At 39.9% G+C, this 13,438-nt stretch overlaps 4 protein-coding genes across 5 annotated transcripts in view; 1 reads left to right on the top strand and 3 right to left on the bottom strand.

Annotated features, from left to right (window-relative positions):
• LOC126802605 (mitochondrial import inner membrane translocase subunit TIM14-1) overlaps nucleotides 1-12,471 on the bottom strand; it is a 258,334-nt gene extending 245,863 nt beyond the window's left edge. The window contains exon 1 of the mRNA XM_050530252.1: nucleotides 12,462-12,471. The gene's annotated coding sequence lies outside the window, so the exon portion shown is untranslated. The remainder of the gene's footprint in view (nucleotides 1-12,461) is intronic.
• On the top strand, nucleotides 3,263-3,899 carry LOC126803699 (uncharacterized). Its single transcript, XM_050531455.1, has 2 exons — nucleotides 3,263-3,331; nucleotides 3,573-3,899. The coding sequence occupies exons 1-2, from the start codon at nucleotides 3,263-3,265 to the stop codon at nucleotides 3,897-3,899; spliced, it is 396 nt and encodes a 131-aa protein (XP_050387412.1).
• On the bottom strand, nucleotides 3,476-7,760 carry LOC126803698 (WPP domain-associated protein). Its single transcript, XM_050531454.1, has 4 exons — nucleotides 5,181-7,760; nucleotides 4,667-4,825; nucleotides 4,467-4,568; nucleotides 3,476-4,334 (listed from the first exon to the last, which is right to left on the bottom strand). Exons 1-4 carry the CDS (start codon nucleotides 7,758-7,760, stop codon nucleotides 4,269-4,271), a joined length of 2,907 nt encoding a protein of 968 aa, XP_050387411.1. The 3' UTR covers nucleotides 3,476-4,268.
• On the bottom strand, nucleotides 8,060-11,408 carry LOC126802592 (caffeoylshikimate esterase-like). Of its 2 annotated transcripts, none has more exons than XM_050530236.1 (2): nucleotides 11,021-11,408; nucleotides 8,060-9,758 (listed from the first exon to the last, which is right to left on the bottom strand). In XM_050530236.1, the coding sequence occupies exon 2, from the start codon at nucleotides 9,127-9,129 to the stop codon at nucleotides 8,161-8,163; it is 969 nt and encodes a 322-aa protein (XP_050386193.1). In that variant the 5' UTR covers nucleotides 9,130-9,758; nucleotides 11,021-11,408; the 3' UTR covers nucleotides 8,060-8,160. The 2 variants fall into 2 exon arrangements, with proteins under 2 accessions (XP_050386193.1, XP_050386192.1); XM_050530235.1 differs by having other exon boundaries at nucleotides 11,025-11,408.
• Nucleotides 12,472-13,438: the final 967 nt, after the last annotated feature.

The following is a 13,438-nucleotide window of genomic DNA, read 5'->3' as shown; positions in this document are numbered from 1 at the left end:
AAAGGATACAGTTAAAGGAGGTATTCACTTGGTATTAGAACGTTTGGCATAAAAACTTATTCTGACTATATCTATCCCCTGCAATATCATTCTTTGTCAGACTAGTTAATGGTTTCAACTTTCGTAAAACCTCATTAAATTAATACCAGATTAATTAATAATCTCGCTAAAATAATAATTTTGACCGGTCTCCACTCAGGGTCAACGTGCTAAATTAATTAATTCGCTAAATCTATAAGATAATAGAAATTTAAGAATTCATATAGACCCTATTAAATATATACATTAATAGTGACATAATTTGTATAATAAATTTTAAATTTATGAGGATTTCATTAAATTTTTTATTAATATAATCATCATCAAATTATATAATATTTTGAACAATGTAATACAATGGAAAAACAATATATTTAATAGGGAAAATTATAAAAAAGTATCATCTCACAACTTATATTAGAACAATATCAATACTTATGAATTAATTATAAAAATGTCATCACATTTAAGTAGAAATTAAAAAAATGTAAATAAAATTATAAAAGAGTCACATTAAAAAAAACTTCTGGACTGTTTTTCCCCTTTTCACTCTTTTTCACTCTTTTTCTTCTTTTTTCCTTCTTTTTCTAATTGTGGTCATAACTTTCTCGTCCGGCGATAAATTTTGACGAAATTAGTATCGTTAGAAAGATCTTGCTTCGCTCTTTCATTTGATATATTACGCACTCCGAATCGAACAACAGTACAAGGTGCAAAAACCATCGCAAAGGGTTGCCGCCATCGATGGCGGTGCTCCAAGCAATTCCGGCAAAACCGAAGTTCAAGGTTCCCTAATTCTAGCTATTCTCTTCATTTTGAGCATACTTATACCAATCTCATTTGAATTTTAACAAAATTTCGCATATTTCCACATTTGCTCTCGGCATGTCACACCTTCTGTCACAACCACTGTCATACTACCTCTTACACTAACTGTCACAACTGCTATCACAACCTCTGTCACACCTACTGTCACAACCTCTGTCACACTACCTATTACACTACCTGTCACATCTATTGTCACACTACCTATCACACTCACTGTCACACCTACTGTCACACTACCTATCACACCTGCTGTCACACCCATTGTCACATTATTTTATATAAAGAAGAAGAAGAAACTACTATGGGCACCCCTTAATCATATTCTCCCTTAAACCCATATTTGAGTTTCTTTTTTCGGCTAGCTGCATCTGCAGCAACACCAGCCTTCTTGTCGTCGCCGCCGCCTCCAAATTTTCACCCAAGTCTAGTACGTCAAGTAAGGCATGGTCCTCGTCATCGGCACTGCCGCCTTTGTCGCCTCAAAACTCAAGGAGCTTCTCGCGTCCGGCGACCTCACCGACATCGTCGACGTCCTGGCCTCAAAGAAAACCTAGGACCAAGCTTGCAACCTTAGGAACTCTCTCTATCTTCGACGAGCACCCTAGAATCTACCTTGCCATCAATGACGCCGACAAGGTCAACCCCAATCTCAATTTAGTCAAAGGCTGCGGGTCGGAGACGAATGTGGTGTTACGACTTCTGTTAACAAAAATGGCAGTGACATTCTTTGTAATTTTGGCGAAAAAATAGGGGCAACGCTATAAGTAATTTAAGAATTTTTTTTCTAATTTTTAAATCTTACTTGACTTTTTTCTAATTTCAAATGTCAAAAGTGATTTTTTTTTATAAGAAGTCCTAATTAATAAGGTATACATAATAAATAAACAATGTAGTGTATAAATAAAGTAAAAACTTTTTTTTTTCGAAAATGTGAAATAAAATTTTTATTATACCTTGATAAATTAATAAGTTATTAATTAATAGATAATTAATTTATCGATATATTAATATCTCACTAAATTAATAAATTTTGTCGGTCTTAAGACTATTAATTTATAGAGTTTTTACTGTATGAATGCTTAAAGCTAGAAGTTAATTGATTTCTGCTACTTAATTAAGAGAAGAAAAAAAGTGCGCACACCAATAAGTTTATGTTGCCATCGACAGAAACTTGCAGTCCTTAATATACAGCCTCTTCTCTCATGAATGAAATTGCTATTCAAGCCTCACTATAGTTGGAATGCTGAATCCCTCCTAAAGTTGATCATATTTTCTTAATACAACGGCTAAGCAGTGTGGAACTGGTTGCCACTTGTGACCTCGATCACCATAACTGTGATGTGCCCAGCATTTCAGGAGTTTCCTGTAACTACTGAAAATTGAACAATTCTTGTGTCACTGTCCTTGGACTTATAAATTGTGGTTAATTAATTTGGTTTTCCTTTTTTGTGTTGTTATATAGTTGGCCTACCCTTCTATAACATTTGAAGATGACTAGGTGGAGTGCATAGTTGATCAGTTGGTCTAATAGATTTACTCGAAAACTTCAATCTGAGTTTGAGCAGTGTGTCGATGGAGTTCTAGAGCAGTAGTAAGTGCCTAGAAATGCCAAGGCCATTGCACATTGGGTTGCTGTGCAAGATATATAGAATGTACAATGCGAAAAACAACGTAAAAATGCATTTTATACTCTCTAGCTATCCAGTACTAGTACCAATTTTCGTGCATATGAAATGAAATTTTCAGTTTGGCTACAAGAAAACAGAAAAAAAAAAAAAGATCAGTGGCTCAGTGCCTTTCTCTAATTCTTCATCTAACTCCCTCCCAACTACATCAAAAGTATGTTTTCCGGTGGTGACATAACAATAGCCTCAGGCCCTCAGATACTCAACAACAGCAATTCCTGAAGGAAACCATCATGAAAACTTGCCCTTCACAAATTTGATAGATACGAAATTTGTGTACTGTGAATTTTGCATTGCATTTTTTCAGAACAACACAAATGTATGCGGACATTACATTTCAGTCAGACAAATCTACCTGATTAAAGGAGATATTACCAATGCAGTTATACAAAATCAGAGAGAAGACACGTACCTGAGTAACCAAGGTTGTTAACTTCTGAAGATTCAGCCGCTCAAACAATTTTGTATATATAAAAAAAGGCAATTTAAGCTGTTAAACATGTTTACAATGCAATTAGGGTAACCGCAATTACCATTTCATTCCCGGATCAGTATTTATTCACTTTTTCAATCTGATACATCATATATGTGTTGTGTCCGGAGAAATAACACAGTAGATGTAACAAATGAAATGATCAAGCGTCGTAAATTTACGACATATTCAAGGTTGAAGTACAAGACGGGGGCTGGGGGCGAAAGTTGCATTAGGGATGGGGAGCAGGAGAATAACAGGAAATGAAGATAATCTACAAGATGTTAGATTACATTCTCTAGTTACGGTGATTTTTTTTAAGACGGATCGATCATTTATTTCAACTGCAATTTTTTCTCAAAATTGAGTAACGCTGAAATGTAAAGCCTCCATTCAAACACAGTGAAACAAAAGAGAACGAAATAATTGAGTTAACAAATGAGGATCTCAGTTTCCAATTTTTATGGTAAAAGTTTACTCAAAGCATGGTTCTCCTGGCTGCGGCGCTCAGTCTTCCTCTTCTCACATTATCACTTCGTACCTTGTAGACATATGCAGCAAGCCCCAGCAGACCTACCCCGATTAGTACTCCGAAAACTATCCCTGCCTTTTGTCCACCACTCAGTCCTTTGGACCCTTTTTCCTTGGGAAGTGGTGGTGGTGGTGCTCCTGGGGGTGACGGTGACGGTTGTGGTGGTGCTGCTCCTGGAGGTGACGGTGACGGTTGTGGTGGTGATTTAGGTGGACTACTAGGTGGACTACTGGGTGGACTACTAGGTGTAGGACTTGGTGCTCGGAATGGTGCTGCAGCTGGTGCTGGGACTGGTGCTGGGGCTGCACTAACTTGGTACAAACGGTTTACAAAGTTAGTGTAGAGAGCTAAAACTAAAAGAGAATACAAGCCTACATGAATTAGTGTGGCCATGAGAGCTTAGAATGATAAACAATCAATAAATTGAGAATTTAATTAATGAACATGTTTCATATATATCCTTCACTGAGTCAAAAAGGACAAGAAGTAGACGTTGGAGAAACCTTCTTGAAAACATCAAGGTAACATGAATAATCATAGCTGGAGCTTTAGTTTTGCTTTGGATGTTCAATCCATACATAGTATAGTTCGCCGTCTTACATTTCAATGTTGCAGACACGTTTCCTTCTCCTTGTTGGTTTCCTATTTGTCTTTGCGTGTGGTAGTTTCATTCTGTTATTTAGCTTGGTTAGCTAGTTTCCTCACACAGAAGTCAGTCTTTAGAAGCATTGAAAACTCCAACTAGTTTCTTCTTGATCAACTCTAAGATGTCCGAGACCTATAGAAAACTTGAGTGAGAATAAAAACCGCAAGGAAATCAACTATTTAAGCTACAACATCCAAACCAATTCAACTGTCTTGGGTGGAGACTTCAATAAATTATAGCATCCAACTCATAGACCTATCTTACCTCAGAATACTGCTGCAGAACTGGTGAATGAGAATACAGTATTGTGTATATTTTCTCGAGAAGACCAAGTAGACAATCAACTTGATCTCCTAGAAGATCCACCTACATAATCCCCATAAAAAAGTAAATGAAATCATAAAATAAATATGATCAATTCAGAAGCAACTCAAAACGAATACGTTATAACTGCAGCACAAAACCTCAGTTTCAGCTTTCCAGAGATCGTGGCATCTCCTTCTAAAGGCTTCCTTATACAGTAATTCCTGTTTTCTCAAGGAAGAAACCGGCACAGCAAGGTTATCTACATGATGCTTCATGTTGTCCATTCTGTCGAAGAATATCAGAGCAGTCTGATTAGTCTACAAGAATGAACTCCAGTGAAATTCTAGATGCAGACTTTGATTTGAAATTGAGAAATGGGAAGATAGAACCCTGGTGTCCAACGTAGAAAAGAAATTGTGAACTACAATTTATAGAGGTATAGACATCTGGAACTACTGAATGCTGTGACAAAAGTGTCCAAATCCTGGTATCTATCTTGTACTATGAAATGACATTCCATCTTACCCTGCACTAGTGAGACAACATCACTAAATTCGCTATAAGTCATTATATCAGGCACAATTTATAGTTTTACAAGACAAAAATCAGAGACTGCAAGAAAATTAACGAATATCACTGTTGTTTGGTGAATTCTTAAACTACTCCTAGTACCATCTTAGGGTCATAATCAAACCCTTGTGAGTATTTGTTTATAGAACAGTACCTCAAGAAGTTCATCTCCAACTTTTCATTTGTAGTGTGCTGAAAAGTAACCATCTCTTCTGAAAGTTGGAGGAAAGGTGTAAACATAGAATCAGATGAATTTATCAGCACCTTTTCATATACTATTGGCTGGCAATAATCCAACTTTGTGTAACCGACTTCAGTAGATGTTTGATTATAACCCTTCTTGGAATCACTGAGCATTATGCCTACACTAGATCCCAGGTGGCTTGATTCACATTCCAAGCTTACAGAGTCAAGGTCTGCATTGTAACCCTTCATTTTGAAACTTTCACTTTGCACCATGTTTTCCTCAACTTCTGTTAAGCTGAAAAGAGACTCAATCTTATCATTCACATTTTCATCTGTACTACTGACCTGTCTACAATCGTGTAACTTGTGCACGAAAAGAATAGCTTTAGAGAATTTGTCTTGATTCCCAGGATCAGCGTCTTCTCTAAGCAGAACAAATGCATCTTTCACTGCCTCAACAATGACAAAATCATAGATATCTTCCCTAATCAGACTCTCTATATCAAAAGCATTCAACTCCATGTTCCATTGTTCAATAGTTTGTCTGATGAAAACCATTTGGAGATCCTCCTTAACTAAGCTTTCTGCGCTCTGAAGAAAGTTCCTGGCAACAATATCTTGGTGTTGAGCCAAATCATAACTCGCTGTGTCAACTATATCTTTGATGGTCTCATGAAAAACCAGCTGATCAAGCTCTTCCTTAAGAACCCATGCAATTTCATAATCAGCTTTCCATTTAGTCCATTCCTTAGTCGTTTCACGATATAAAATCATAACTATATCCTCTCTTATTGCAGCTTTCAAGTTATTTTCATCCCTCAAATTTTGAGCTTCCGCTAGTGCAGAGTTAATACTTGAGCCATAATCCTTGAATGCCTCACTAAGGACTGTGCAATGTATAGTGCAGTTTAGCTCTTCCCTAGTTTGAGATTCAATGTTGTTACTCTCACTGTTCTCTTTCCACTGATTCATCAGTTCTGTGAAAAGTACCAGACATATATCCCTCCACAGCAGGTTTTCCAAGTCGTTATCGTATAGCCCAATACATATTTCCTTCACTACACTTTCCAAAACAGTAACATAGATCTCTTTCATTATGAAATCTTTCAAGTTTGATTCATCTTGTTCTTGCTTCAGCATTCTCCCCTCATTTTGCTGTTCTCCTTGAACTCCATAAGGCACTTTATCCATCTTCTCCCATACCTCTGACAAAGTATCAAGTTCCAAATTCTCAGAAAATGTTGCATCAGATTTTGGAGACCTCTTCTCTGAAGGAGTGTCTTCCCCATGAGCAAACTTATCATAGTTAATAAAAGAGACTTGCAGCTTGGCATCCCAATCTTTCAATTTCTCTACCCTCATCATAACTTCTTGCATCCTTCTTTTCACAAATGTGTCCTCTTCTCTCCTGCCAGACAAATTCGCTTTATGTCGAAGAATTTCACGCTTTAGAGTATTCAGCTCTTCTGCCTCTGCACTTTTCTTCTGGATAATTGATTCATGATTCTTTATCATCTTCGAAACCAAGTGGCCTTCCTCCTCTCTTTTTTCCTCTTCATGTCCCTCTTGCATGAGTCCTTCACCCTTTGAGGACTGCTGCGTTTCAAGCTTTCCATGATCTGAATCATCTGCTGAACTTTTTTCGTGACTTGTCTTAGACTTCGGCACCTCATTTTGAAGAGTCAAAGGCTCTAAATCACGACGCAAGTTCTCAACCTCATTCATCAAATCAGACCAGTACCCCTTCAGGCCAAAACAAACCCGCTTCTCTTGCTTCTTGCACACTTGTTCTTCAACATGTTCTCGGAAATCCTTCATAAACCCTTCAATCAAAAGAGACATTGTATGTCTCTCCACAGCCTCTTGCCATTGCTGCTCTACTGGCCTAACCTCAGAACCAAAAATCGCTTTCTGCATTTTCCCAAAAGCAAGATCCAAAGTCTCCTTCAACACCCCTATGTCTGAATCCAAATGCTCAATCTTCTTATTGTTCAACCCTTCTAGTACTTCTGCATTCCCCTCCTTAGACTTGTACTCAGGTTCAAGCTGTTGTCTGATATGCCAGACCTGCTGATCAACCGAATTCTTCAGCTCGCAAATCTCACTATCTCCACCACCATCCTCTTGACTCACTCGATTACTAACCATGTACTCCTCAAGAGGATCACTCTTTGACCTCACAGGCTTGTTGGGATTCGCTCGCAGAGAAGCCAACTCCCGGTCCTTGTCCTTGATAGCCATCTCAGACTCCTTCAGACGCAGCTGAAGGCGGTCACGAATCTCGCTCAAGTCCGAAAGCACCTGCTCATCACTGCTCTCCAGAATGTAGCTGGTTTCTTTTCTAACAAACGTCAAGCACCCCTCCAATTGCATTGCCGCCAATTCATAGAACCTCGAAATCCCATTCAAGCGCTCAAGAACGCCTCCCTTCGATTTCATTTTCGCATGAGCTTTGTTCATCGCATTGTGCACAATCCACATCATGGTTGAATCCATTTGTACTTTTACACAGGAACAAAATGTAACAAGTATGAGAAACTCTCTAGCTTCCCTGGTGTGATCTCTATTTTCTCATCACTGCCCTACAAATGTGGTGAGTGGTGACCTATTCTTATATGTATGAACCTTTTTTCTGTTTTATTTAATCGAAGATTTAAATCTTTTATCTGCTGAATTAGTGACATTTGAATCCATGAACTCGAACGAACATGTCGGGTTATTTGAAATAATCAACCAATTTTGATCTGAAATTTCATCATCTTAAAATTGACACACACACAGACTTGACTCATAGGTAGCTCATACATAACAGACCTGACCCTCTTCTTCTTATTTAAACTACCAGACACGTGGCATGCTGCCGTTGGTCTATGCTTGACTGACAAAGAGACTACAATCAACTATTGGAGGCGCGTGGGGCGCGTGTACGAAGCCAGTCCGCCATTTCTCCGAAAACCAACTCGACGTCCTCCGGAGATTCACCGATCAACTGGTGATACATGCCGGGGTGGATCCTCAGAGTCTTGTCCTTACTCGACGCGCGTTTGTAGAGCTCCTCAACGCACGCGGGGTCGCAGAGGACGTCGTCGCCGCCGTGGACGATCAGCAGCGGCACCTCCACCTCCTCGAACCTCCCCTGAAGCTCCTTGCAGACTCTGAGCAGCTCAAGCGCCGTGGCTGCGCGTGGCCTGGCGAGCGGCCTCCTCGGGCTGGCCAGCGCCAGCTTCCGCTTCCACTCCACCTTGAACGACACCTCCGGAATCGACCCGCGCGTGGGGACGACGCGCCACGTGGGGATGACGGCGGCGACGAGGAAGAGGAGGTGCTCGAGCGGCCACGGCGGCTTGAACTTGGCGCTGATCCCGCACATGGCGCCGTTGAGGATGAGCCCGTCCCAGGGCCTCCCCACGCGGCGGAGCGTGATCAGAATCGCGATGGCGCCGCCGAGGGACTCGGCGTACAGAAACGACGGCAGTGACGGCGCGTGGCGTGCACGGAAGTACTCGAAGAAGGAGACGCAGTCGTCGACGACGGGGTTGATGTCGGGGATGTGGGCGACGAGGCCGTCGGAGAAGCCGTGGCCCTGGTGGTCGATGGCGCAGACGGCGAAGCCGGCCTTGGCGAAGTGGACGGCGGTGAGCTGGACGAACCAGCTGGTCTCACCGGTGTAGCCGTGGACGACGGCGAGGACGCCGAGAATCTCCGTGGGAGGGAGCGGGGTCCACCACTGGGTGAAGAGCTTGAGGCCCCTGGGGTTGGTGACGTAGTCAGAGCCGTGAGAGACGGAGTGGCGGGAGTAGAATTCTTCGGCGGTTAAGTCGCCGAAGGGGCTCTTCTCGTTGGCCTCCGAAATCGGGTGCGGCATTTTCGCTCTCGTCCGAAAACGAAAACGAAGGAAGCGAAGAAAGAGTGAAGGAGTGAGAGTCTGAGAGAGTAGAGGAGGGTTGGGAAGTAGGAGTGGAGTTACTTATTGATGATGATGAGGTGTGGTGTGGTGTGGGTAGTTGGAGTTGGATGGCAAGTAACAGCAGCATTTGCAGTTGTGTCAATAATGGCGGGGGGTCATATGCATTGGATTTTTACTCCTCACACAACAGATTTTTTTTTTCCTACCTGTTTCCGACACTGGCAGCTAGCTCCGGTGGCAGACGGCAGCTAGTTCCGGTGGTAGAAAGAGTACCGCGTTACACGGTAGTTAAGCCGATTGTAATCGAGCTGAGATTGCGACGACAAAACTCTAATTTGCGGTGACTGAGACAGCTTTGAAGCAATCCGGCCTACGGATATATCATGAGAAGAATTGTATAGCATATGGTATGTTTGTATAGTCCAAACTTCAGCAGTGGAGATTAATCTGCATTAGTTCTGTGTATTACATATACTAATGAATAAAGAAGGTCCTAATGATAACATACCAGTAAAGTTCTACCAACTGAAGCAATAACTAGTACATTCAGTAAAGGATTGGTCAGTTCTCTTCGTGATCTCCAAAAGCTGAAACAGAAGAACACTGTATCAGGTGACAAGATTTTGAAAACCAAGTGATTGGATCATGAAGAAGAAGAAGAACCAGATGAGGAATTGCAGCTTTACAATGGTTGTAAGAAAACGAAACATGAAATAAGCAAAGAAACTTATGAGTCTATGATTTGAAAGACCAAGTGCTGGGAATGAAACATGGACATGAGTCACATGACATGGGCAGAAATTGAAATTGAATTTATAATTGAGTGGTGTCAGAAACTCAGAAAGATAAGCTAACTGATCCATGACATGAATACTAGGACAACCAAGCAAAAGAGAAAATGATCCTCTTACAACTACCCAACATTTTGCATTTACTACCTTCTGTGCATTATAGTAAAAAGTTCATAATGAGTTCCACCTGCACCATAGACTAGCATACCAAAATTCCCATAGAAGAAGAAGAAGAAACAGCTTTGGTCATCCTAAGACACATATTCATAGAGGAAACCAAATAACAAATAGGGTACTATCTAAGAAGTATCAACAAGAACATAATTTAACAGAAATTTCCTAATAGGTCTGTCCTTTCGATCATCCATCACCACCAGTTTAGCCGAAGTATATTGGCCTGTAAGCTACTTGAACAATAACTGATGAACAAAACTTCTTGGTCTGTTTATCTTTCCCAGTATACCTTAAAATGGTGGAACATGAATTCCTTTATAACCATTCCATCTACTTCCCTGAACTTAAACAAAAGAGCATTAGCTTGTATTTCTTCCTTTAATACATGGGTGTACATATCGAATACAATCCTGGTGTTTGGGCACTAGAAACAGCCCATGCTATACTCATAATTTCCTAAACATTGAGGCAAAGAAATCAATGCCGATTTTCCAAATGCTCATGAATAGAGAGTGCAACCAATCAATTCCTAGAACTTGAACATCTAGCCTCATAGCTATTAGCTATTAACAATCATAACCTTCTGCTCAGGCTAAACAAGTGAAAGGTCTGACACCTCTTCCCTTCAAACTAGCAACTTCATTCTACAGTATGTAATTGACAATGGCTTCGCATAAAGAAAGGCTCTTTCTCACAGAAACATAGTAGATTCATAATAAAGCCCCAATCTTTAGCATAATTCTTCTCTACAAGCTAAGACAGATTTGATCTTCAAAATTTAGCTATCACCCTCCATAAACTTATGGCATACAATTCAAATCCAATATCATAAACTTCAAATTAAATACAAATACCGTATCAAGGGTTGAGGTAAAGACAGCTACCTACCTCCACAACAGAGACAAAATGACAGAAGCATCTTCGTAGGATGAGCCTTTGAATAGGGTAATTCTGCCACTTGTTCATCGCCTGAAGCACCCTTTTGGGTATCCAGCAGTTTTTGATTGGCTGAACTTGATGATGCTCTTTGGCTTTTCATTCTGTGGAGGTTCCATTCCATCTTTCTCAGGTATTCAAGCTTGAAGGAGTCTCGGATCATCGTTGAGGGCCATAGATGCATCTTTTATCTTGTCTTCTGATTCCACAAGGTGAGCTCCAACTACCAGAAACACAACCAAACAGAGAAGACAGAGGGTCCTGGTGAATCTTGGAGTAAAACTTGTGTTGGTTTTTTTCTGGGTTTCTAAACTCGCGCGGAAGAGACTTTTCTGACGTTGGAAGGAGGAGGTGGTCTTTTATGGGAACTGGCAACCATCAACGACGTCGTATGAAGAAAAGTTAGAAAATGGTTTCTGAAGAACTTTCCTTAGAAAGCAGTTTTATGAAGAAAATTCGCTGCGAATTTCCCTTGGAAATAGTTTTCTGAAGCCTTAGTAAAATGTTTTTTAAATAAAGTTCGCGGTGAACGTTTTTTATAAAATGGTTTCTGAATTAAGTTTGCTTCGAACTTTATAACCTATAGCAACTACAAGTGAACTTTTCTTGTTCTGATCGAAATTCTGCAATTAATTACTTAAATCAACTATAAATTGTTTGAAATCTGGATCTGGAAATAATGGTGAAGTATATAGCTTGTACCAGTTGGATGAGGATGGACTGCTAAGTATCATCTCTCTCACACATCTGGGCGAACGCCGTGTAGTTAGTATTGTAACTGGAACGCGTGAGAAATCAAACTGTAATGGCAATACAGGTATATGAAAAGCAATTTTGAAAATAATCTAATAAGATAAAGTTGGGCTCTCAGGGTTTTGGGCGCTCACCAAAATTCATTCATGTAAACTATTCTAGAAAACGCCCACAACCTCAAGCACCCCATTTGAGAATGTCAATATTTTCCCTTGTGTATGAGGTACTGAATCGATGAAGATATGGACCCAATATGGATAATGAAGAAGAGGTTGAATCCAATATGGACCCAATTGAAAACTGTACGTTGGTGATGATTTCGATTTTTGTTGGCCAAGTTTAGAGAGATTGAGTCCCTCTCTTCAAAATCAGTTTCAACTAATTCCAATTTCAACAAGAAGAGGAACCGTATTTGAGGGCGAAAAGAAACACCCTACCTTTACTGGGTTAACCGAAATCATGAGCTCCGAGAATTGAATTGGACGGAAGAACCAAGACGATGATCAACTCGGTTATCTATGTCACTCTCTCTGTCCTGTTCTCCCTCCAGAGCCATTATCATTCAAGGAATTAAGCTTCCTTAAAAAATGGTTTTAACTTTCCAAGGAAATGGTATTCTGAAAGAAAGTTGGAAAAAGGTTTTCTGAAGAAAGAACTTATTTTAGAAAATTGTTTGATTGGAAGAGTTGCCATTGTCAATTAAATCCTGTAAAATGTAAATTACTAGTTTGATTGGAAGAGTTGCCAGATCTTGTTTAGCTTAAGCGCAAGTTTTATGTGTGATCGTTGATATTTGATAGCTAATAGCTATGAGGTTAGATCTTCAAGTTCTAGGAATCCATTGGTTGGACTCTCGTACCAGCTTTTGTGAGCATTTGAAAAGTTGGTATACGTTTGTTTTCCTCAAAGCTTTAAATTGCCTCAAAGCTTAGAATAGTTTGATGAGATCGTTTGCCTAAACTTTTTTATGTTAATGGTGTTGTTCAGTTTCTTAGATAAAAAATAACGATAATAATTTGATGTGGGTACTGGAGAGAGAACCTGTTGTCAAGATGAGAGGTTACATGTCAGTACCAATTACACTATATCCGGGTGTAAGCTTGATCCAGGAAATTGGAAGTATAGCATGGGCTGTGGATAGTTAGTGGCCAACACAAGGATAGAGTAAGGAAGAATTGCAAAGCTAAGTTCCTTTTGTTCAAGTTCAGGGAAGTAGATGGATAAGTTGTAAGGAGTTCAAATCCCAGCCACCATTTTGTGGGGAGTCAGAGAGGAGATAGTTCATCTTCTTCCCTCAACTTGCATTGAGGTTTACAGCTTATAGTTCAACTATCTTTACCGTCTTCTTCAGCCAAGAATGGTGGATGCATGACCTAAAGGCGAAAATGATACAGTATTAGGAACTTTCTGATAAATATATTCTTATCAATAGTTCTTAGATACGACCGTATTATGAATATATTGTTAGCGTGATTCAAGGAGCCAATTAATGTTTATTCAAGGAGAGCTAATTAGGGAGTGATTTGTGATAGTTGTATTCTTGTTAGTTTATTTATAGAACATTTCAGTGTAAGAATTAATTATGCAATATACAACAAGCATCAGTCTATTCT

This window comes from Argentina anserina, chromosome 7, assembly GCF_933775445.1.
Source record: "Argentina anserina chromosome 7, drPotAnse1.1, whole genome shotgun sequence".
Lineage (NCBI taxonomy): Eukaryota > Viridiplantae > Streptophyta > Magnoliopsida > Rosales > Rosaceae > Argentina > Argentina anserina.
Note: the sequence above shows the minus strand (reverse complement) of the source record. Positions and strands in the feature narration are given on the sequence as shown.

What these genes read in the sequence shown, in the direction of transcription:
- LOC126803699 (XM_050531455.1), top strand. Translation starts at nt 3,263, where the DNA reads ATGGGGAGCAGGAGAATAACAGGAAATGAAGATAATCTACAAGATGTT. An exon ending in GATTACATTCTCTAGTTACG is followed by an intron (nt 3,332 to 3,572) that starts GTGATTTTTTTT and finishes CGTACCTTGTAG; the next exon opens with ACATATGCAGCAAGCCCCAG.
- LOC126803698 (XM_050531454.1), bottom strand. Translation starts at nt 7,760, where the DNA reads ATGGATTCAACCATGATGTGGATTGTGCACAATGCGATGAACAAAGCT. An exon ending in TTGATTATGACCCTAAGATG is followed by an intron (nt 4,826 to 5,180) that starts GTACTAGGAGTA and finishes TCATTCTTGTAG; the next exon opens with ACTAATCAGACTGCTCTGAT. An exon ending in TCTGGAAAGCTGAAACTGAG is followed by an intron (nt 4,569 to 4,666) that starts GTTTTGTGCTGC and finishes GGGATTATGTAG; the next exon opens with GTGGATCTTCTAGGAGATCA.
- LOC126802592 (XM_050530236.1), bottom strand. Translation starts at nt 9,129, where the DNA reads ATGCCGCACCCGATTTCGGAGGCCAACGAGAAGAGCCCCTTCGGCGAC.